Here is a 24934-nt window from a genome sequence, read left to right on the forward strand (position 1 = left end):
TGGGTAGAAAAGTGAGCTCACTCTAGGCCTTGGTTGCACAGGCAGATTCAGGATATTGTTTTCAGGGATTCCTGTTTTTTAGATCATAATTCATCTGGTCCTTGCCTATATGTGCTCTGAACAGGTGTGCTTCTGATCCATGCCTACAAAAGCTCTCTTGTCGTTCTTGTCTGGCTGGCGATAGATTTCTCTGAAACAGTTTGTGTGACTTCCAACAGTTTACATCTCTTTTTTTGTTTTTGTTTTTGTTTTTTTTTTTACATTTTTCTTTAGGTGCAGAAACCTTACATTTCCTGACAGGCTTCCTGAGGTCAGCATTGTATTCATATTTGTTAATGAAGCTCTCTCGGTGATTCTGCGCTCCATTCATTCAGCCATTGACCGGACTCCTGCTCACCTGCTCAAAGAGATTATTTTAGTTGATGATAACAGTAATAATGGTAAGAGGTTTGGGTCCCTTTTTTTTTTTTTTTTTTTGTGTCCCGTCCCATCACCCCTCCCTCACCCCCACCCCCCGAGATTGGATCATACATGAGAATCCTGGAATTCTGGCTCCTGTTTATCCCATTGGCATTTCAGATGTTGTTAGTATATTTTTTCTGTTCTTAATCCCACAGTCTTGCTGGACTGTCTTCAAATACGCTGAAACAGTGTATATTAAAAAGATAATGTGCAAAGATAGTATGCTGTTTCTATATGTTTAAGGTGTCTGGTAAGCAGAATTTTGAGTGTAACAATAGATTAGAGACCTAAGAAGCTTTACTCATAGAACTTCAGAGTGCTTTCAAGATTATATGCTTTCTGTGGTCTTCCTGTTTCAGTTGTATGGTTGTGATTGCGTGTGCATACTCACTTTCTCTTTTGTATAAAACATCTTTCTGTGTTTCTTAGACATATGCTTTAGATTTCCAGTTCTCTTCTCTCCTCATTGGCAGCATTTACCTTGCTGCTTTTCTACTGCGTGTACTCAGATTTTGCTCTCCGTGATCTGAAGGACTGGACTGCCCATGTCTGATGGCTCAGTGCTTGCCCTAGGTGTATATCACTGAGGCCATGCTGGGCATTATTTACAAGTTTTATTTTTTGGCAACTTTAGCGATGAAATTTTAATAAGCACAAGATGCTGAACTTAAACCACCAGCACAGCAAATTTTTTTTTAATTCTGAACTTCTAAAATACAGGGCGAATCTGAATTTATCCTGTTGGAGGAAAATGTTGAACAAAGGGCTTCTCTTATTCTTGCCATCATTAGAGCTGTTATGTGATCCCTGTAGTTAGATCCTGTGGCTCACTGCTAATTATAAATATATCTCAGATTTATACAGAAAAGAAACCTCATGGTAAACAAGTAAATAAATTCCCCACCCCAGACTATGCACTTCATCATCTCATTTTCTGCTGGCTATTAATGAAGTAAAAAGTAAAATCCTGACTCTTTAAAGTACACGCAAACCCCAAGTTGATGTAGACTTATGTCAAATCTAATTCCAGTACCAGCGAATAAAACTATGTTTACAGTTACCAAAGGCTGGCCAAACTTTTCTTGGAACACCTACTCTTGGAACAGTGTGGGTAAATTGGCACGCAGGATTTATGAGTTGTTATTCTTAGTTTATGGCACAATTTATGATGTAGCAATGTGATGAAGTAAATGAAAAATCACATGAAACAGTAAACTATGAGCAAAGTAAAAAAAACAGACAAACAAACAAAAAAAACCAACCAACAAACAAACCAAAAGCAAAATCGACATGCGTGTGCACACGTGCACACACATATATATGGCATTCAGAAACATCTTGTGAACTGAGGAAGACTTTTTATTTGCTTCAGCATGTAGTTCACTCATTTGACATGGTTTTACTGATGAATTCCTGCTGTCCTTAATTTTTGCCCACTCCCTCATGCAATACATGGCAGTTTGATAGGAAAAAAGAAAATTGAAATACAAATTTGATTGGTGTGCTTGGACTTGTACTTGTGTTTTAGAAATCCATTCCTGCGTCTTTCAGACAGGTACAGTTAACGTGATGCCAGGAACTCAATAAATCTGAATGGCTGTTGGTGCTGCAGGGCCCGAGGCCTCTGGACACAGAGGAACTGGCCAGAAGGCAGCTATAGAAGAAGAAAAATAAACTGGCTGAAAAAAGAGGTTTCTAGATTTTGCATCTAATTTTCTGTAATTCACAGGCAGTTATTCCAGTGTGCGCATTGCAATGTCAGAAACATCAGTGTTTTTCTGAGAGCCTGTCATCACTGTGATGAGCTCACTAACCAATACACCTTGCACTGTGCTCTATGTGCTTATCGAAATTATTCTTTTTCATTATTTCTTACCTGAAATAGATAAGCAATCACAGGAACCGCGTAATCTTTCAGGAAGACCTGTTCAGCCACATTTTGTGTTAGTATCAGTATCGGAACTGTACACTGTCATGTTTTCATAGTTGGCTGTGCCCTTCATTCAGGCTTGCCTTTCTTACCCTCCAGTGCCTTAAATCCTTAGGTTCCTCACTCCAAACAGGAGGACAGAAATGGAGAGGAGGGTAACCTTTGGTTTGACTGTCCTTGCTTGGGGTTTCATGTCATTCTATACAAAATCACACTGTGCAGAGCGATACTTAGTCTCCTAGAAAAATTCAGCGCTCTCCAGGATTTTCTGCTACTCCTCTAGTCCTTTCTCTGGCATCTCTTCCCAGCAGTAGTAAATTAGATTCCTACAGTCCTCTTTATCCCATAATGTATGCTGAAGACCTGGTAATAGGCATCCATTTGGAGAGGATGGATGTTCGGTAGGAAAGGGGGCGATTGTAAAGATGATTTATGGGCTTTTCTATTATTAGTTTAAATCCTGAAATATTTATTTTACAATTTACTTTTGCTTTTACAATATTCTATATTCAATTTTTTTTCTCCCTTCTAGCATTGCTGAAACTAATCCTTTATGTTTAGTGTCACTCTGTGTTTTTGTTAGTAGCTCTTTAGCTTGTGAGTGTTGCTGCTTGTAAGATAAGTGGGTTACTCTGGGTTTCCCTGTAAAGTTACCTGAGGGGGCAAAAGCTTGCTTTGCGCTTGCATCTGGCTCCAGACTCTGCTTCTCGCCGAGACCTGTCAGAATCCTAATTATAAGTGGTATGTTTACTCTCAGGCTTTTGCCGGGGATGGCAACTTTTATAACTCGATGTAACATATTTTTTCTGTAATGCCACAGCCATGGATTTCACAGGCAAGAAACATCGCACTACTGGAAGTGACTCGAAAGAAAAACTGAGAGCAGAGGTCAGGCAGAGTGCAAATGAACACATTTTTTATTTTGTGTCTCTTGCACTATATGATTGGATTCTCATAGTATAGTCGTTTAAAGTAAAAGCAGATATGATGATTGGCACTAGAGGAGAGCACCAAAATCTCCCACTTCTGAGAGGAAGCAATATACAGGTAAACTGGTATAAATCCTTGCTGCAAGACAAATTCTGAATCTAGTAATGAACACCTGAATTCATCCCTAATTTCAATAGATCTCTTTTTCAGAAAAGAGCAGTGGAAGAACTAGTTTTTTAAAAATCCAGAGAAGGCTAATTTAGAAACCATATATTCAAGTGTATGGACAGCGTCTGTGCATTTGTCTTGAACAATATAAGCTATAGTATTTTATTTCATGCACTCCAGGGTATGTCAAGCGAATTATCTATGACTTTCTCTAAACCTCAGTGCAGTTTTTCAAGTTCCCAATTATATTGCAGGAAAATACAATTAATCTCTTTGTGGTTTCCCTTTTTTAAAATAAAAATTTTAAGTTAGGAAACTCTGAAAATGCCAGTGTGTACCATTTAAAAGTAGAAAATAGATTTAACAGGTCCCAAAATTTTGATCCTTTATTTTGATAAAGCCATTTGCATGGCTTAATGCGTGCATTTCACCATACCATCTTTTCTGGTTGAATTCTGGTAAGCATAACACTGAAATGTTTCATATATGCTGTTAGGTACATTAGTATTAAAATTTAATTGAAGGTTAAAAAAAAGTACATTTCGGTGACTGCCTGTGTGTTGTATAAAGAGAACATAAGATTTATTAAAAAACCCCAACCAAGTATCAGTGTTGTTAATTTGGATCTTATTTGGGTATCAGTCACATTGGTGTAAATAGAGTGACTGCACTGATTTCGGCTATTTTACTGTAGTTTTAAGTCCTGTCTGTCAGATCAAAATCTTTCCCATTCTCCTCAGGAACACTGTTTGCTTTTCAGAGATAATATACTCATTAGCTTATAACTTGGCAATAAAGTAATTTATTCATTTTTGCCTTCGGAAGTGGCAGAGTTTTCCAGCTGACTCAATGCAATTGAGGAGAGGGATTTGCAGAGAAGAGGCTTTAAAAAAACTTTAAGTGACCATGCCCACATCTGCTGATGGTTAATTAGACCTCAGACATGTATTTAGAAAAGGCATTGCCTGAGCTGGGGGAACTACTGGAATAGCATTTCCTTCACTCTCTGGCTTAATGCATCGTGCCCTCTAGGGACAGGGTGGTGACCTTCTGTGCCACTGGAGTCCTGTCTTGGCTTTTGAGTCTTTTTGCTGGCATCATGCCCCGCTGCATTAAGAAGCACCTCTTGTGAAGATATTTTAAGATTATTTGAAATCTCTCTAAAAACCTCATTCTGAGCCATGATATGCTCAGCTTCACAGGGAGGCAGTATGCATTAATGTGTCCAGAGTATGCCTTACAAAATTTTATACTATAGCAATAATTATCATCCTCTATAACATTTTTTTCATATTAAAGTTAATAAATGTTGCAAAAGAGGCTCAAATTTCATAAGGTTTCTTCCTTTTTCTTTGAATCATTACTTATGAATGAAATATTCTAACGTGTTCAGTTTAAAGATTCTCATTTTGTCCTGAGATTTCCATGAATACAGCTATTGAATTGCAGTAATAATGCTGGATGTCACAGGATGCTAATTTTATGACTTGCATTGTCGAAGATAATTAGCACAGAGAGGTAGAAAGTGGGTCAGATGCAACTGTATCACCTTTGAGAAATTTGCAACATTGTCCTCAAAATACTGAATAAAAAGAAGCTTTCCAAAAGGCATCCAGAGCTTGCCATTAGAAAGGTATATTTCTTCTTTGGTTATATTTAAGAGATATGTGGGAATAGAAGATTGTCTGATTATTTTTTTTTTCCTTTACAAAAGCAATGGTGAATAAACCTCAAAAGTACTGTCCAAATGCATGCTAGATTTCGTATTACAGCATAATTTGAAGATGGCTTACTTGAAGACCAGACAACTATGAGTATTGACTTTAAAAACCTGTCAGTAAAAGTCTCCTAAGAAAAACTTTCAGACTTGCTGTCCTTCTGTTTGGCTTCTTGTTCTTCTCTTACCTCAGTTCCAGCAAAAATCAAAGGCAAATAAAAACATTTGAAAACAAGGAGAAAGACAAACTATATTAAAAACGGCATTCACTTTTGGGCCATGATTTATGCTTTGTGAAGGCTTTGCTTTACCTGCCTACATTCATTCCCCCTATTAGTTAAAGGTCTTTATGTTGAAATCCGTATTATTGCAGAGCCTTTACTGAAGCAAACTTTCAGTAGCGTTGGCAGGGATTTACGTGAAAGAGGGCTGTGTAATGCTAGTTAGGAATCAGATGCTAAAAAGCATATATTTTATCTATAGTCCAGGAAATCTGTCTGTTTTGTAGATTTGCGAACAACGTTAGCTGTTGTTACAAACTATGCATTTTACTTGCACAGTAACATTTAGCACTGAAACTTGAATAAATGAAGGCAATTCTTTGAGCATATGTTTACTGCTACATGCTGTGTGCTGATTCTAGGAGACTGCAATGAGATGTGTCTTGGCTTGTGTGCCAGCTACTCTGGATGCATCTGAAAATATGTAAGAAGAAAATAACCAGAAGCAAAACATAGTCCTCTGGCTGTCGCTTTCAGCAGTCAGCACAAGTTACAGAATGAGGAATGTTGTTCTTATTCTGAGGTGTGAGAGAGTGGAGTATGTGGACACTTTGCTTCATTCATGTCCCATCAACGACTGGCCATGCAGCTCAAAACTCTTGTGGAAAAAAAATAAGACCCACTAATGTAAATGGACTGTGAGATTTTTATAAGGACAGTAGGTCCTGAAGGTCATGTCCTAGAGTAGCTGCAGACTGTTCTCTCCTCTTACTTGTCAGTCCTTGTGACATTGTATTTGATTCCTGCTTTAAAGCGAAAAGGTTGTGGAGTTAGGATATCAAAGGGAAGCGAACAACAGAGCAGAAAAGAGAGGGACGCTGCCAATAAAGATGGCTGGCTGTCCCAACTATTCTTGCCACTCTTTTGCTTTGATTTATCACTTTTCACACCTTTTTCACCTCCTGTGCTCGTTCCTTCATTTTCGCCCGGGGTGGTCTGTATCCTTGGTCTTTATCCCCACAGTCCGCTTCCCTTTTCCTCATTCCATCCTGGCAGTCTGATTTTTTCGGACATTCGCTTCCTCACACCTATTCCACACACCTCATGTTTCTTTATATAAGCTTGTGTCCGTCAGTCGGGGTCGCCATTCTCCATTTTTTCAAATTCCAGTGTACCCGATCCTCTTATTTTCTCCCTGTCTCCTCCACCCCAGTATTTGCTATTCTTTCTCACAAACTGCACTCCTTCATTTTTCCCATCTCACCATTCAGCTCCTCCTTGCCACGTTAAGTGAGCTCCTGCCCGACTCATCCCTACCTCCCTCCTTCCTTTCCTTCTCCCCCCAGAGTATTCTGCTCCTTCCTTTGTGGCACATTTTTATCGTTCTCCCATTTTTCTGCTTTTTCTCTCTGACGCCTCCTTTTCAGACATGTTTTTCCATTTTGCTTTCATTTAAAAATCATTACGTTGTATTCTTTTAGATCAGTGTTTGTAACTCTCCCATGCCTGAACTCCATACTGCATCAGACTCAAATGTTGGCTCGCGTTCAGTCACACGTGAGGGCGGGGATAGCATCCCTTGCTGGAGGCAAGACTGATTTTTGTAGCATTGTAATTATAGTTGTAGGAAAGCTGTCTGATAAAGCAGCATGCAGTTTGCTTTGTTTTATAATGGGAAATGTCATGTTCTCCGTTCTTTATAACTGATGTGGAAGGTCCTTGGCCTTTGTTTTCTGGAAGGTTAGGAAGCTCCAGTGCTGCGAGAGTGGGGTGAGGCTGGAGGACCACTGCACCAAAGTGTGGCTCTTTGGTGCATCCCAGAGAACTCCCGCATCTGTTAGATCATTTGCCTCTGTGGAAGTGTGTGCTGAGCAGGTGTTTGCCGAAAGTGGGCTTTCAAAAGAACCGTTACTTTAATCATCTGCAATACAGTATAGACAGTCTGTTTGTATGGTTGGGAAAGCCAAATTTCCATGTGTGTGCAAGCTGATAGCATAGTTCCTGTCCACATCAGGGATCATCAGTGCGCAGCAGAGCTTTTATTGCAGACTCCTGACATCAGAGTTTTTGATTCAAATGTTCATATAATAATATGAAGCAAATCTTCCCTAGCCAGCAGTAGGTAATATGTGGTCATCTTATTTTTCATTCTATCCACAAGGTAATTTAACTCATTCAGTCCTAATACGATTGCAGTGTTGCCATCTAACAAATACATTTTCTGTGTCAGAATCAGTATAGCAAGCCCAAGAGGACAGCACCTCCTTCTAAAACCAACATTTTCCCTTCTGGCAGTTTAATGTAGGCAGCAGAATGGAGAAAAAGTTATTTTGTACACCTCCAAACCTTATCACCAGATAATGCTTTTTTTTTTTTCCTTTCCCCCCTAATAAGAAAAGCCCATTGACATTAAACTAAGCTTTAAGATTGGAGTAACAATGTATCCGATTTCAGCGTGGAACTAATTTATGTGTCATCTCAGCAGTATCTACATGCCATATTTAATCCTAATGGAGGGTAGTAAAGTGAAGTGTCTGAACTATAATATAGGAAACGCTGAACAACTGGAGTTAGGAAACAAAATCCAGGGACGATTTCAGCTGCAGTTTTATTTTTCTTATATCTTCTCTTTTTTTCATACAGCAAATGAAACTGAAAGCTATACTGGCATTTTTTCATTGTGGTTTTGTTTTAGCTTGAATCCCAGTGTACCAATTCACGTATTTATTTCATATATGCTGTGTATCCTATATATGTCAAGTAGTGCAATGCACAGTGATTATTTTCTTGTTCTTCATCCCTGTGTCTGTTCTGCCATCCCCTAATGACACAATCCTTGGTTTGAGCACAGTCAAACGTGCTCTCAGGTTACTGATCATATCGAAGCACAATACAGACAATACAGCTGAAGTTTCTGGGTGATGATAAATAGCTGCATGTTAGTACTTTGGATTCTTTTAGAAGAATGATTTGGGCCAGCTTATAGGAAATATCATCACTTGTTTCAGGTGTGATTCAGAAACCATATGCGGCCCATGGTGTTAAGGACTGCAGTCAAATTCAGTAAGAACAGGTTAGTTTTAAGCTCTTCTGGTAGCAATGAGGTATTCACCCCATGTGCATTGGAAGTGCTATGGGCTGGTGGCATCCTGACTGTGAGTGCCAGTGTGTATAAATGTTGCCTTGTTCTATTTCTCAGTACCATCACTGTGATTTTAGCCTTAATATTAATTGCTAGAAATCTCTGAGAAATTGTATGATTGAAAAAACTTTTATTTTCAATTTTTTCCCCCTCTCTCACATTTGTGGGATTATTTTGCCTTCAAGAAGTCTTGAACGGTTTCCACTGATAACATTCTCAAACACATCTCACTAAATTTATGTAGCAGCCATATGTATAGATCCGGTGCGGTGACAAACAGTTACATACAACTTGTGAGAGAGGTATCGGTATCTGTTAATGTCAGTAAGGTGACTCTGGTTTGATCAGATTATTTTCTTTTGACATATTTTCCCATAAAGTATCCAGAGATCTCCTTGCATCCAGTAGAATTTGTATTTGAGATATTCCAGTAATGTAAGTTGTTAAGAGCCTGAATGAAGTTTTTAAGGATTTCTTTCTCTTTCCTTATCAAGAGAATGGTAATTATAGTTGCAAGAGTTTGACAGGGGGTGGGGAAAATACTCTGTGGTATTAGGCAAAGGAGTTAAAAGATTGTGTCCTATATAAAGGAAGAAATACAAATTACCTTTTAAATTAACTTTATTAAAACTTAGCTTTTCCTCCTAACCTAAGCATACTTTTCTGAAAGAGAAAAAACAATAAAAAGATAACTTTCATCAAATCAATGCTGATTTCTCAACTTAAACTGGCGGTAGGAATTCCTACCAGAGCTAATAATTTCAAACACTTAACTTCTTTGTGATAGAACCTGAAAATTCTTAATATGTTGAAGGGTCCAAGACGTGATAAGAGATTTGCCTAGGGAAGTATTTAAGGTTGGTTGAGTGTATCACCAAATGATAAAAATTAGTTAGCAAAAAATATATGAATAAATTGCAGACTGTTCTATGTTCACCCAATAGGCATACACAAAGGCACCTGTACAGGCATTGCTAGATGTTTTAAAGACATTGTGCAACCTACTGTAAAGTTCAAGTACAGATCCTTTTATCAAAGGATATATGAATTCTTGTTGTGAACAAAAAAATCAGTTCATGTTGACTTTTCTTTTGGCATACTTTTTCTGTAGATATGCTTGACATTTGAAAGTGTTCTCCAAATATATTGGATGACCAAATTTTAAGTTACTTGACTTCACTTGTTCACTGTTAGTTATTTGTGTGGCTGTTGCTCAAATGGTGTTCTTTCCTTTTGCACTGGAAAAGTAACATACTTTAACTAGTATGCTTCAAGAAGCAGACTGGGAAGCCTTGGGGAAGCTCTATTTAAAACTTTATGGAAACTGTGATTAAACTAGATATAAAAGCTAAAATTTCCATTTACAATGATGGAATTAACATGGGAAAAATGAAGCCTTAAAGGTTAGGCTGTGAGAGGGTGAAAATTTCTGCTTGTTTTTCCTCACCCAGTTTATTTGGAAAGGGCGGTTTGTTTTTCTTGGTCCTCCGTAACCAGAGTCCTTGTTGACACCACTTACTGGAAGTCTGTTTTGAGAGTCTGGGTAGAGAGAAATAGAGCTGCCAGTCCGTATGGAAGGAGATACAGGTTATATACTAAAAACTAACCCTTCGTGTTCTTTATGATTTTCACAAATGTCTAGAAGTCTGTTAGTTTTTTGAGTAAGTTCTGCAACCTACTTCATATAGGACAGGGAAAATCTTGCTCTCTCGGGCAGTCTGACAAAGACATCTGACTGGCGGACCTGCATGGAGCTGTATTCGCAGTAGCCTTCTGCCACACCTGTATGGAGTTTTGCAGTGGAATTTGCAAATAAACTGATAGATTATTTTTTTTAAATATTATTTTTCCTTCAAGTGTAATCTGAGAGGAATGGTAGATGCTCCAAAGCCTTCTCACAGATGATTTTGATGCCAATTCAAAGGACAATTCGCCTTTCATTGAAATTAACAGGGTTTGTCTGCACTGCACTGTAAAGTCTCCAATAAATGATTTAGAATCATGACGAATGCTAAATAATATGGCAGCATGAATCATTGTTGTTTTCGTTTGGCAGCAGGGAAAATCTTGATGGAATTGCTAAGTGCTCTCAGTTCTCTCAAGATAGCTTACTGTTGGCTGCTGCATTGTTCCTTTGCTCCTGACACACTCCTTTGGCCCAATGCCTGTCTAATCATTGTTTAATGTTTCACAAGCTGCCATCTTCTATTTGAGGCAGTCTTTTCAAGCAGTACAAATACCAGCAGATTTGCATATAGTAGAAATAATTGGAAAAATAAAGTAAAAAAGATTTAAAAAAAAACCACCCAAGAAAATGAGATGCACACAGAATTTAATGCTTTATGAATCTGAAAAACATACCATATACCTAATCAAATTATGGTGAAGTTTTAGGAAGCTTAAATGTATTTCTGTGGCTAAGTATGTGGGCTATCAGTTTTACATGCTATGGAATGATTATTCCTCTTGACCTGTTGCCTCTAATCTCAATCTTTGCTCATGTGCACAAAGTGGAAAGAGAACAACAAAGTCTTCTAAAATGGAAAACAAGTTGACAACTCATTTGCCAGCAAATAAACAAGTTGACAACTCCCGTGCCAGCAAATAAACAATTATTTCCATTTTTTATTACCACGAACAAGTGCAATGTCAGTACCTGAAAAATGTACTTACTTCTCCATGTCAAATAACTATGTCTCCCTGCCTATTATTATTACTGTATGAGCAACAAGTTTAAAACATTTCCCTGTAGCCTGCTTCTTATATGAAATGTCTAAGATGACTTTTTAGTGATATTTGTGCCCTTGAGACTTCTTTGTGCCTTTGGCAATCAGTTTTGAACATGCAAGTGAAACTGTGTAGCACTGGGTCTGGTTTTGTGTTCTCTCATCAGATATCTCAGTTTCCAAAGGAATCTTTCTTCTCTTTAACCATTTCCCACACATACAAATAGATAAAGCTTAAGGAACACTGTGACAAAAGTTGCGTGACTGTGCATATGGTTTATATCTCGCACGCAGGATCTTATGTATTGAGACTAGCCTTGATGTAAGACAAAACCTATTTCACAAATAGCATTAATTTTTACTATTATGCTTTGAGGAAAGCTTTTTCACCAGAAGTTGAGCAGAGAGGTTAGTAACTCATAGTTGTTGTTTACCAGCATCTCTGGCAAACTGGAGAGATTGAGAGAGACAAAGAAGGTGGCAGTAGGCAGAAGCTATGCAACATGCTTTCATATCAGAGAGGAATGATTTAGCTATACTATAGCCAAGAAAAAAGGTAGGCCGTGTAAAAGAAAGGGAGATTTTATGACTGAGAAACAAGCCTTGTCCAGAATTACCTTTTCCTGGGGCACCCAAAGACTACGTAAGGGCAAGAAAAATACTGTCAAGATTATTTTGCCATTATTTTTTTTTCTAGATCTGCACATTGCTAGAGCTATCTGAAGTAAGCAGTGACAGATTTTTGAAATTTTTATCTAGTCTGTCTCTTCGTTTCAGCAATTATGTCTTCCAGAAGAGAACAGCAGAAAATAATGAAGTTACAGGAAACCTCAATGGCTTGGTAAAAAGAGCATTGTCACATGTGGGCATAGATGGCATTCCAGGAGAATGATTGCATAGATCATAGGAAGAGAAACACGTCAGACGAAATAAGAGAATTTGTACTTTAGTTTTATCGTACAAGCCTGAAAAGATCAGTTGTTACATAGCGATACAGCAGTACTTTACAGGTTGCCTGATATTCAGTTGACCCTGAAATGTACCAGTATTTTATGCAACTCTGACTAAACTTTCACTGATCCACTTTTCTTTTAACTTTACATATGAAATCTGAATAAGGGGCTCTATTATTGTATGCACCAGTAGGAGCTCTGGAGAGAGTCTGACAGCAGGAAATATTGGTGGTTCATATCCTTGAAAATACACTAAGCATGTGAAATACTCTGTGTTTCCCTCTTAGATGGTCCTACAACAGCCTGGAATACGCTACAGAGCTTCAGGCGTCATGCAGGCATGAGCACTTCAGCAGAAGACAGATCAGTAAATCCAGTTTTAGGCAGTCAAATTTGCCATTTTACTGCACACTGTAGAATTGGATTTTCTGTTGACAGTTTTGCAGATGTACATTAATAGTCTCTGAGGTGAGAATGGTACAGTAATTGTAGTGTTCAAGCTTTCATCACAAACAGCTCTTTTTACGTTGTGGTGTTCTGCCTTTTGTCAAAATGATGCTGAGATTAAACTAGACGCGCGTGATATCAAAGCTAAAGAGCAAGATTAGATACATGAAAGCTCTCAGTTGAAAATTATTCTTAAAAATGGAAGGGTGAAAAAGAGGATATTCCCTTACTTAAAAAGTTTTGGGGTTTGTTTTTTCCTTTTTTTTTTTTTTTTTTTTTTTTTACAGGAAGAGCTTTTTTATCCTTTGCTTATGTCAGCATTATACCTTTACCAAATGTCAAAAGCTTTTGGGGTTTTGCTGTTAGTGTAAGGGCTGATCTTGAAGGGTGTTTCCTGCCTCCTAAGACTTCCTTTTTCATTAATAGGTTGCATTGTACAGTGTGATATTCTTCAAATTAGAAATGGTTCATCATTAAAAGAGTTGTCTTCCCAAGTGGACGTAACTGGAACCCCTGTGATCCTGTCAGCTCTTATCAGAAGTTTCAGCTCCTTAGAGCTCCTGTGTGAGGGACTGGCCTACAGAGACTACCAGGAAGATGAGTGTAAAACTAAGCCTCAGTCATTTTCAGAGATAAGTAATTCTGACTGCGTGCTCAGTAGAGGTTAGCCATGTCCACTATTTGTTCTTTTTATGCTCTTTTAATAAAGCACAAAAATTAGGAAGTCAGAGGTCTTTTAAAGTATCTAAAAAGAAGAACCTCAGGGGAGGTGAGTTAATAAAATGGTTTGTTAAAGTAACCTTCATTTTATGGCCCTAAACGAGGAACACTGAGAGAGATGCTTTAGTTACAGTAAAATGGAAAAAAAAAAACCAGGTCTAATCGGCATTCCTTATAATGGAAAGTGCCCTAGAAAAATATGCCTGTTGCATCAGAATATGTCAAACTGAGTTTAATCAGCTGTGGATTACTGCACAATAGCTCAATCGACTTTAGGTCAGGAAGAAAGTAGAGGAATTGTTAGTAGAACTGTAAAGGAAGATGTATTTTCAGTAGTTCATTTGACTTCCTGGGATTGGATTATCAAAGTTATCAAAGTAACATGAAAAACAGCAGTGTGTGATTTATATCTCTCACACAGGATCTTATGTACTGAGGCTTAGTCCTGATATATGACAAAACATATTCCACAAATTGCATTAGTTTTTATGGTGCTGCAGTGTGTTGTATAAACCCCTTGGTTTAAAGTTTGTATAGGGTATTTTCTTGAAAAATGCAAAGCTCTCTGGATGGACTGTCCTCTGCTACGCTGCTACTCCGGCTGACTTTTTATTAGAGCAGTAACGGGGGTGATTCATTTAATCTAGAACAGTGATCACTTGACTCATATAAGATATAGCCATACAGAGTTAGCAAATCTGTATGCTGGAGATGGATTTTATTTCAAATATTTTTCGGTCCACACTCAGAAACTTTTAGTCACAGCAGGTTACTTTGGTTATCAGAGCCAAGTTTTCTGCTGGCTTAACTTCCTCTACCTACCCATCTCCAGTTGAACTAAGTGGATTTCTGATTCTGGCAATTTTTAAAGGTTCCTATCAGTGCAAAAACTGCATTTCTGTGTGTGCCATATGTACCATTACAGTAGAATTTCCTGTGATTTATATAACTGGCTGTGATAGGGGAAAAGTGTTTTCTCTGCTTTTGTATTATATTTTTGAAGTTTGATACCACTTTCAGTATCATGTGTAATCGGTTATCTGTTCGGTAGTTTCCTGACTAAAAAAGGGAACATCAGTAAGTATAAAATAAATCAGTAAGTATAAAATAAATACGTTCCTATTTTTTAGGGGATTCTTTTAGAAATGGAAGGACATTCTTTGTTAGTTTTGGATAATTTGCTTAAAGATATTGTTGAAATTGAGGGGTAAACTGCCTGCATTATCCTATTAACAGTAGAACCCTTGTTGACATAAGCTGCAGCCCAAGGGCTCAGTAGCATCCCAAAAGGGGCTTGACTAGTGACAACTGAGAAATACACAAATTATGTAGAATAAACAGACAGTTTTGAAGGGAGCACTGAACACATTCTTGGCCTGGCACTTTGTTTCTAAAAATTCTACTATAGGTACTATACATTAATCCTGAGAGTACCTGCATAACTGCCTAATAGTTCTGTGTTTCTTTGGTAGTACGAGGCAGCACATATGCTCTGTCTGGTATTCTTTTGGAAAAATTTAGTCAGATTTCTCTGTAAATATTATGCAACATATACTTTAATACAATACTGATTCCAACTGTTCAACTCCTCCAGGAGACGAACATTTACGTGTTTCTGTGGGTGAACTGCCTAGTGAGTGAAGTAAGCGCACAAGAGTATGCAGGACATGCCTCCAGAGCAGGAGGAGCAGGAGTGCTAGGGGATGGATCTACACCGCGCACGCTCCTTGGAATAGGTGAGCCATCCCAGTGCAGGGAGGAGTGATGACAGAAAGCGGTTGTGGCCATGCAGGATATTCTTTCCTTTCTCCCTAGGAAATAAATGCCTCTCCAACACGTGCCAAATCACGGTTGCTCTGAAGAAGGCTTGAGGAATTATACTGCTTGCTCAGGTCTGTCCCTGGAGTCAGGTTCCAGGCTCCTCAATGTGTTTATTTGGCATTTCTGTCAGTAAACTTGTTTACTATTGTGCTGTTCCTGGCACAGATGCAAAAATGGGAACAAGTCTGCTCAAGACAATCTCACTTAAAATTTAGTCCCCTTTTGAAAAGTATCTAGCACTTTTAACTGTCCTGTTCTGTTCATTAGGGACTGAACGCTGTGTCACCCTAATCATAAAGCCTAACTAATTGCTTACAGCCAATTGTGTATATTTATAATAGATTGTAAGACTTATTTAGTTGTGTGATTTATATTTGTGAGATATCACCGGGAAACAGTGAGGTACTCCTTGGTTAAGGTGCTGTTTAGTAGTTAGACTCATAATGGATCCCCTCCTCCTTAATGCCATTATATTCAATGAAAATATTTAGATCATATGATACCCTAAGTCATGAATAGGAGCATCAGTGCCTTGGTTTCCATAAACACAGTGCTAGTTTACCACAGATTTGGTATACACATGAAAAAAAAATAATTCCAAGGAACTGTAAGTGCTGTGGCATCTACCTGGCATATTTATTAGACAAGCTACAGATTCTTGTCACCCTATTAATTTTAACATTATTGAGAATAATTGAAATAACCAAAAATATTTTGTATCTGAAAGAGAAATCAATGCAAATCACAAAACAGCTGTAGGCTTTTTGTCTAAGATGGTAAATTAGTTTCATTCTTAGTCAGCTGATTTTAGTAGATTTTGATTATTTTTTTTTTTATTGGCTGTAAAATACCTTTCCCTGAATTGCTTATGTCTGTGGTGTGATTTGATGTATTTGATTCTTTTCTTGTTTAACTTTTAAGTCTTAAAATATTTTTTTCTTCTTTTATTGAAATGGATAGCTTTATATCTTAACACCTTCCCTGTATTTCTTCTGCAGTTTAGTATTTGAAGTGTTTTTTCTCAAACTAGTTCTTTGACTTTTTTTTTTGGTTGCATTCAAGTGATTTGGCAGAGAGCAAATCTGGACAGTTTTTCCATGTTCTGTATAAAAGCTGGTTTTTAAATGTTACTGATGACTGTGTAGAGTTTAGAGCCAGCTATCCATCTTGCCAAATTGTTAGAGCTATCATCCCCCCACAGGCTGCTGGTGTGACTATTCAGTATTGCTCGTGGGAGGATACTGCATTTTCCAGTGAACTTCTGCTCAGAAAAAAGATCCTTCAGCTTGGCCATGCGAGATACTGCTGTCTGTCATTACATTTCCCCATCAAAGGGCGATCCTGAAATATCAACCCAAAAAGCAAAGTTGCTACAATGACATTTCCTTCTGAAATATGTTAATATTTATGAATGTTCAAAAGTGCTTGTAACTCTAGAGTTCCTCTTGGTCTTCCGATTTGTGAGGGAAAATTATTCTTGTCAGTGGAGAGCTGTGGAAAGAGTTTTAGATCTTTTAGTGCGGTTCTTCTGTTTTATAGCTCATGGCTTTTGAAGTAGTTAGTCTGAAGTAAGTTATTTTTATGGTTTCAAATGCAAGTATCTAGATTTAACCACCATAGGTTTGGGGTATTGTGATTTTTAACTCTGACGGACAAGAAACTGATGTGTACTGTTAATATATTGGTCTTTACTGTATGCTTCATTTCATCCATCTATAAAGAGCATATATATATACTCAGCAAATATTTGCTGAGTAAACCTAAGAAGAGATGAGACGAGCTTCTGTCAGGATTAATTGAAACACAGTTCCCTCTGTGGAAGGGCAGGAAGAAGGACCAGACGGTCTCTCAAAGTCTGTTCAGTGCTGCCGTCTTTGATTCTCTATTTGTCAAACTATTTTTGGTCTTTAAATGGAAAAGCTCTAAGGTGCAGTTTATAAATGCTCAGTCATTAGTCCAGCATGTGGATTTTCAGGGCAGGGTTTTCATATTCTAACGAGCCTGTTAGAGTTTGTGACCGTCATAAAAACATCTCAGGAACTGTTCTTCCTGTTGAAGAAGGTGGAAAAGTTGCAACCAGTAGTAGAAAGTTCCCTCTGTATTTGGTGGATTTATTTTTATTCTACTATAAATAATTTCTGACCTCAAAATTTTGTGAGGCTTAGACAAATATAGAAAAATTAGGTCCTCTGAAAGCCCTTAACAATGCTGTGAATGTTCCCTTGCCAATAGGCATCATTAGAGATATCTTTACTATCCCTTTTGTAATATTCAAAACATTGACTCTGTCCACACTACCAGATTTTGAGACGTGCTTTTAAACAGAGATTGCTGTGTATGAAAGACGAACAATCAGTCAGGCTCTGCAATCCATTTGAACTTTATGTGGAGAATATATGTAAAAGGGTTTACAGCTTGTTCTTTGCATGACAACCTTTGGTGCATAAGACCACCATATTCCTTTGCATTAATGCTTTCTTATTTACCATCTGCAAACAAATAATTGCAACACTCAATTTGTTTAGCAAACTGCTGCTGTTGGAAGACTTGGGACAAAGAATAACTTCAGCATGACTTGTATTTATTAACTGATATATATAGTTTAAAGTGGAAGGGTTTTATAATTTTACTTAGTCACTGATACGCAGAGTTGCATAAGCATTAGTGAAAAAGACACACTCCCGTTATCTCAATGATGGTGAAATTGTTAATTCAGCTGAATGCTGTAGTGATTAGTCTCTGTGCAGATCTATGAACATAAGGAAATTTCTATTCAGTCACGTAAACATGGGCTTAGGAGTCAAGTTTCAAGTTTTTAAAACCTTGACCCTACAGCTTCAGAAACATGCACTTAGTTTCTTGGCAAGGTTTTGCTTTGTCTATGAGATTGAAAATGTATTATGATTAAAATCTTGGGTTTGGTAACATTATGACTGGACATTGCTAGCTCACAGAATTGTTCAAGGGCTATATCATACGCGTCCCAATTCCTGTATTGCTCTCAGGCCATCTGCTCAGTGTTACCATTTGTTCTATGGCTGCTTGTTCTATGGCTTCTTTTTAGAAGATGGGCGTGCATCAAAAGAAATCAATGCATTCCCTCCGAGGCAGATGCGAACTCTATCACAGAGTCACAGGATGGCTGAGGTAGGAAGGGGCCTCTGAAGATCACCTAGTCCCAACCCTCTGCTCAAGGCTGGGCCAGCTACAGAAAGTTGACCAGTACCATGTCCAGTTAGGTTTTTAAAATCTCCAACAGCAGTAATATCTTTGTAACACCGGTAAAAAAAGATTTAGTGACTGGAAATTTAAGCCAGAAATACAAAGTTAAAACGTTAAAAAAATTGACAGCATTTTTGCATGTGGATGTAACCTCTTTTGCTCTATGAGCCCAGCTGAGCCTCACTAACTGTATTTGCTTAATTCAGACACTGGATAGTTCTCACCAAAGCTGCTCTTGTCATCTTAATTCACAGAAGTATTTCGGATGTCTAGATGCTAAGGAGTTGTAAAAGTGCCTTCCCTTCAAAAATTAAAAGGATAGAGCTTCAGACCAACGTCTCATATGACTAAAATGTTGTTCTTAGAAATACAGATTCAAAGAAAATGGGTAGTAGTATTTTAAGAATGGCATATTGGCATGAAAGATTAAAGTGATACTGTACTTGTCAGGGAAATGCATCTGGGATGGCTGTGCATGAACCAACTTAGGTGGTTTTGTACCGTGCCTCAGGGTCTGGGTAAGTAAAGTCAGCCCAAAGGGTGTGCGCAGCCACAGGCACGAGCGCTGTCAGTCACTCCTTGGCTGGGCAGCTGGAGCGTGAGATAGGTAGGGGTGGCCTCTAAGGGAACTGTCACAAAGCTATGTCATACTGTACATAGCAGCCCGTCCCACTCTCTGCATGAACTTCTTTTAACAATTTGAAGTGGATCTGAGGTCTCAGCCTTTATCTGTAAGATGTGCTGCGTGGCCTGGCTCCAAGGCAGCTAAATATTTGTTCAGCATTCCAGGCGGAAGACCATAGCTGACAGGTCCTTTCCCCTGGCGTTGCAGAGTGTTCTGCCAGAGCTCTAGCACGTGCCTGGCTGGAGTAGAATCTTCCAAGGGAAATGCAGTCAAAACACGTAGGGTGAACTTCCCTGTGAACTACTGCTATTATACTGCTATTACAAATGTTACTATTCTCTTCTTATACTGGAAAGACTACTTCTTCGTCATTGCCACCTTAAACATTAAACATCTACAAACTCTCCTCCCTCTCCTGTACTGTAGGCTCAGTCTTGCAAGTAAATCAGTCAAGCTGCTCCCAGACCTGGAGGCGGTACATCTGCATAGCACTCCATATGCAGATGTAGCAATTCATTAGTGCTCGCTCAGGTGGTTCTATGTGCTGTGAACTGCACAGTATGGCTGTGTCCTCGGATGCCATGGTGCCCTGCCCTTATAGGACAGAGTCTTTACTTGCTGAATAGTAAATCCCAATCACGTATACTGGGTAATACTCTGCTAGTGGATATTTTAGGCTTTCAGACAGAGAGGTTTTAATGGTGATTGGTCATGAAGCAGTGAAATACAAAGTGTTTATGAAAAGAAAGAAGTGACTGGATTTTACTGAAGACAACAGTGAAGAACCTTTAGGAGGTGTGCCCTGGTACACTTGCTGATTTAGTTCAGTACAATGTAAATCAAACCAAAGGGATCAATGAGTTCCAAAAGCAAAGTAGCAGAAAGGTGGAGAAAAATAAGGTATTTTTTGGTGAGTATAGATGTTATGTGTAGGTACAGACAAGAGGAAAGAGACATAGCTGATTTCAGAGGGGTTTGTGGGTGCTAGTATATATCAAATATCAGGTCCGTGTCATGTCGTTAGGGAAGGATAGTCTCAATGAGAGCAAAACAGCAGGGAAGACTAGTTCATTAGGGGATGATCACGTGGAAGCAGTGGTCGCATGGGTTGGTATTGGAAGGATGTACAAAGCTGATTTGTTTTGAGATGAGGAGCAAAAATCTACATCAGTGGAGTACTTCAGAACCTGCCAGGTATGTTTGAGGTGGCTGATCGCAAGGTAGCAACAGCTCATTTCCAAACTGTAACCAACCTACTCGTGTGGCTTCTGGCACGCACCAATGCCTTTTCAAAAGCGGTGTTCCCTGAGTCTCTTCCCTGGGAATATGCTTTCCCAGTGCTTATCTTGACACCCCTTTTTTTAAGAGTTGTAGGTATCTGGGGGATAACTTGTACCAAGGCCCCTAATTAATGGCTTTAGATTTAACTGTAAAGAAAGTACTTTGATTAGAAGAGAATTGCCGCTCCCTCTCTTTGTTAAGATATGACTAATAAGTTCTTTGTTTATCTACCTGAAGGGATTAAACAAAGCATGTACAAGACAAACAAATCTTTATTAGGATTTGATACAAAAAACCTTTTCTGAAGCACGATTGCAGCACAGCAATTTTAATTAGTTTTCACAAATGCTTCCAATCAACACCCACAGTGTTTACTTTTTAGCTACGGTGAAGATTCATTCATGTAGCAAATAAAAAAAGGAAGTCTGATGTAAATTTTTATGTGCAGCTTAGCAAAAAGGCTTGAGAGTAACTTCTTGTGAGTTGGTGATCTTGGGTTTCAGAAGGTGATTTGCTTTTGCTGCATAGTAGGTTTGTGGGTTTTTATTCTCCTGGATGGTCTAACAGAGGAAAAAAAAAATATTTGCCGAGTTTTTTAAAGCAATGTCATGAAACATACTAGCTCTCTGTGTTGTAATGGTTTTAATCACCCTAATTTGTCTGTGGTGAAAGGCGGCAATATTGACTAGTCTCCAGTTTGCAGTATTTGAACTGTGACCACTTCTTGTTTACCTCTTCAAGTATTTTGTCTTTCTATGTTTATGACATTTACTGGAGTTTCTTATTTTCCTGGTTCGAGTTCCCTACTTGGAATTGCAGCGTGTGGTCACGTTCCCATTCTTGATGTGAACTGCAAATGTAGCTCTGGTAGCAAACCCTGTCAGTTCCTTTGACAACAGCTTCACACATAGCTCTTCTGAAGAGCATATAAACCTCTTCAGTGGAAATACTGCGCGGAATGCGTGTGGTTAAGGACTGCGTAAAGCTGGGCCACTTTCCTATCCAGTGGCAAAGATTTGCATGACAGTAAGTTGGGTGTAATTATACCCCAACTTTAGTAAGCAGATGTGTTGTTACATAGACTTTTTTTGTGCTTTATAGATTGAAGTAGCAGCTAGCCAGTGCTAGTAGGGCAGTGAACATCGAGGCAGCACTCTCCTTTGGTTTGATCAGATGAAATGTAACCTGCTGGTTCACGTCATGGATGAGATGATGGTCTTGGGATTAAGGCAGAGTCCAAATGTCCATGTTCTTTTGATCTGTCTTGCCTTCTCCCAGTGTGTCATGGCGGCTATAATTGTATCTCCAGTGTTGGTGACAGGGAGTGAGAACCTGGGAAAATACATCAGGTGGGCTGGCTGTGTGACAAGCATATACATTTATTAGTCTGACTCACAAAACATCACAAAAATTTTATGTTAACTTGCGATTTGTTTAGGCCACTTAAATCTTTCCAACATAGGTAGTATGGCCGTGTTTGCTCTGTAGAGTATAATTCACACATTTGTAGCTTCTCCTATCAGGGCAGATTTAGAAAGGGGGTGGTGTGAGGCCCTTGAAGATGGAAGAGTCACATGCCTGGAGGAGCTTTTTGCGGTTCAGCTTTGAGACCTATGTCTGAGGCTTTTAGAGCTTTGGAAACATCACCAAAATGTGATTCTGTGATTCTGTGATTTATATGCAATAAATGCTGCTCAGTATTTTAAATATTTGGATATAATAACTCTGAGTGTAATGCCTTCTGGAGCAATCTCCTCCTGTGACATAATAATAAGAATATAGCTGTATAATAACCCTCTAAGGTTAACCAAGATGAATGCCATATAGGAAAATGAGATCATTATCCAGTCTGAAGTTGTCAAGTGGTTTTCAATACAACATACTGCAATATGCAGACAAGGTAGAAATTTAATGCTCATAGTTGGAGAGAATTTAATCATGGAATTTCGTTATGAAATTTAGCTGCGCAAGAAGCACTCTTTTGAAGATGCAAAAATGTTTAAATCTGAGAAGTCAGCCAGTAACTATTCTGAAAAATGTGATATACTGCAAATCAAATTGCAAATCATTGCAAATCAAAATCCAGTCCAAGGAAATTAGCCTGTATCTGTGCAAAAATCATTATTCACAAAGAAAGGTCAAATGGTATACTGAAAGAATTGGATAGGAGGTGATAGTTTCAAGCCTTTGAATCTCTATAATGGAGTACAGTAGGTTTACCGTGCTACAGACCACATCACAGCTAAGTGAGATACAGACAGTACTTGGTGCTAACAATCCTTTGTAAAAAGATCTCCTGGAAAAGACCTTACAGTTCCCGAGCAATATTTTATATAAATGTCAGGATTCAGAAGTACAGTGTGTATATGCTGAGAGCTCTTCGTGAAGACACTTAAAATTTACGGTATTTATTGAGCAAAGGAAGCTATCTAAAAAGCGCATTAGGGGAGGGGCTGGATACAAATGCCTGTGTGCGTAGTTCTCCACATGAACATGTAAGTTTGACACATCCTGAATTGCACTTACTGGGCAGAGGCTGATAGGTCTTAGGGTCTCTCTGCTTTGACCATAGGTCTTAAAGCATTGCTTTAGAAGGTAAATTTTGAAGAAAAAGCTAAAATTAAATGACACAAAATAATGAGAAAGGATACGAACTAAAATTAATGCAATGTTTACCAGAACGCAAAAGATGAACAAGCCTGTTGTAATGTAGGTAAATATTAGTAAGAGAAATTATAATTCAAGAATATTCTTCTGGACTCTTGTTTGCCTAATACTCAATGAAAATGTTTAAATGTTTTTGTTAAATGTAGGCATTGTCATCGTCCCCTGTGGAAATGCTCTTTAGTGGGATCTTGCAAGATCTGTCATTTCAGTGCCCAGTTCACGCTTTTGATTTCGGTCCATTTTCTGTGACCATTATCCTTAGCATCTCATGAGCTGCTGCCCTTGGCGGTGTCAGGTGTTGATGTGTGACCAATTCAGAGAGAGGACTGCTACCCGCTGAATCCCAGGCAGCAGATCCAGAAGTGCTGTGCATTTCCTCGTGGGTTTCTCAGCCGGCACCAACCAGCTCTGCGTTTGCTGATGAGATGAGAACTTGAACTGGTAGCCCAGCCTGCTTCCTGCAGTCCAGACCAGGTACTGGGAGTTCCAGCCACCTGCAGTGTAAAACAGAAACCTGGAGCAGCCCCGTCACCTGAGCCTCTGGCTGCTCACTCCAAATTCTAGGAGAGAGTGCTGGAGTCGGTGGAATTCTGCCCTATCTCATCACAGTGAAAAAACACTTTCACTGCTTGGAACGTCAAAAAATATTGACACTACTGCTGGTTGTTTCTGGGGAGCTGGAAAAGCAAGGCTGGTGTGTGTTCTATGCTCATGTTTTATGCAAGCAAGGTTTTCACCCTGCTGGGAGGCATGCTAGTAGCCAGATTAACATACTTTAATTTTAAAATAACGTACTCCCAATTAAGCAGGATTTAACCAAATCTTTCCCAGACTGCAGTAGGATGCTAGTAACAATGCTGTTCCTCTATTGTGAATTGAAAAGGTATTAAGAACTTTAGTTTCAAGGTAATGCCTGGGTTATTTTTAATGCCTTGCCTTTTTTTTTTTTTTTTCAGAAAACGTAAGGGTTGCTGCTACTGTCCCTCATATGTTTCTGATGCAAAAAGACAGGGCATAAGCAACATTGGCAATATAACAATTAAACTCCAAACATTTCTTTAAAACTAATGGATAGAATGTGATTAAATGCCTACAGAGAAATTTTTGATAATAGCTGATGAAAGGCTTGGAATAATTTGTTGCATGATGATGTATTTCATCTAAAGCTACAAATTGTATGCTGTTGTGTTCTCTTAAGACTTGGAGTTTAGGATTTTTAGGAAGCAGTGGATGATAAACTATTATAATAAGCAGTCCTTTACTTGGAGATCATATATGCCGGATTTAGAGGTTTTCCACAGCTACCAAATAGCACGGTCCCAGTACTGTGTTACTCCTAAGGAGTAATCAAATATGCTGGGAAAGAAGCAAGCCAGAATTTGTTGTTTAATTTCAAAATGTACATAGTGATTCTTCCAAAAAACCAGTTTCTATCTTTAGATAGATAGAAACTTTCGATAGAAACTTTTGATAGATCTATCTTTAGATAGAAACAAACCCTGCAGCTCTTATGGTATTCAAACCAAATAATTTCTGATTTGAATGGGTGCTTTACAGGAGTAAGAACTATTTGGATTTTGTCCATATTTTTAGGAAGTTTCAAAAAGGAGACATTATAATTTCCAAGTTAGTCAAATAATGTGAATTAAAACCCATGACTTAAATAGCACAGTAGATAGGTACCAGATTGTCCCAAATTAACTTGGCAGTGGTCTGTGAGGTGACATTCCTCCTATGATTGTAGGAGGAATGCTGCTCTTTGCTTGCTTGGCATGTGATGGGATAGGTCCTGCCCTTTCTTTTTATGACAGGTTAGTTAGCAGATTCTGACGGATGTGTGATGTAATACATTGTGTTCAGCAGAACTTTTCAAGACTATATGATATAATACAAGGGCATGTG

At 38.5% G+C, this 24934-nt stretch overlaps 1 protein-coding gene across 2 annotated transcripts in view; it reads left to right on the forward strand.

The window, feature by feature from the left end:
- Positions 1–24934, forward strand: part of GALNT18 (polypeptide N-acetylgalactosaminyltransferase 18) — a gene marked incomplete at its 5' end in the record, with an annotated part of 240618 nt that overhangs the window by 130265 nt on the left and 85419 nt on the right. For both annotated transcript variants that reach the window (XM_082484792.1, XM_082484791.1), the window contains one exon: positions 274–440. In XM_082484792.1, coding sequence (XP_082340918.1) covers positions 274–440 — 167 coding nt within the window. The remainder of the gene's footprint in view (positions 1–273; positions 441–24934) is intronic.

The sequence above is a fragment of the Vanellus vanellus genome (genome assembly GCF_965231255.1).
Source record: "Vanellus vanellus genome assembly, chromosome: 6".
In the NCBI taxonomy this organism is placed as follows: domain Eukaryota; kingdom Metazoa; phylum Chordata; class Aves; order Charadriiformes; family Charadriidae; genus Vanellus; species Vanellus vanellus.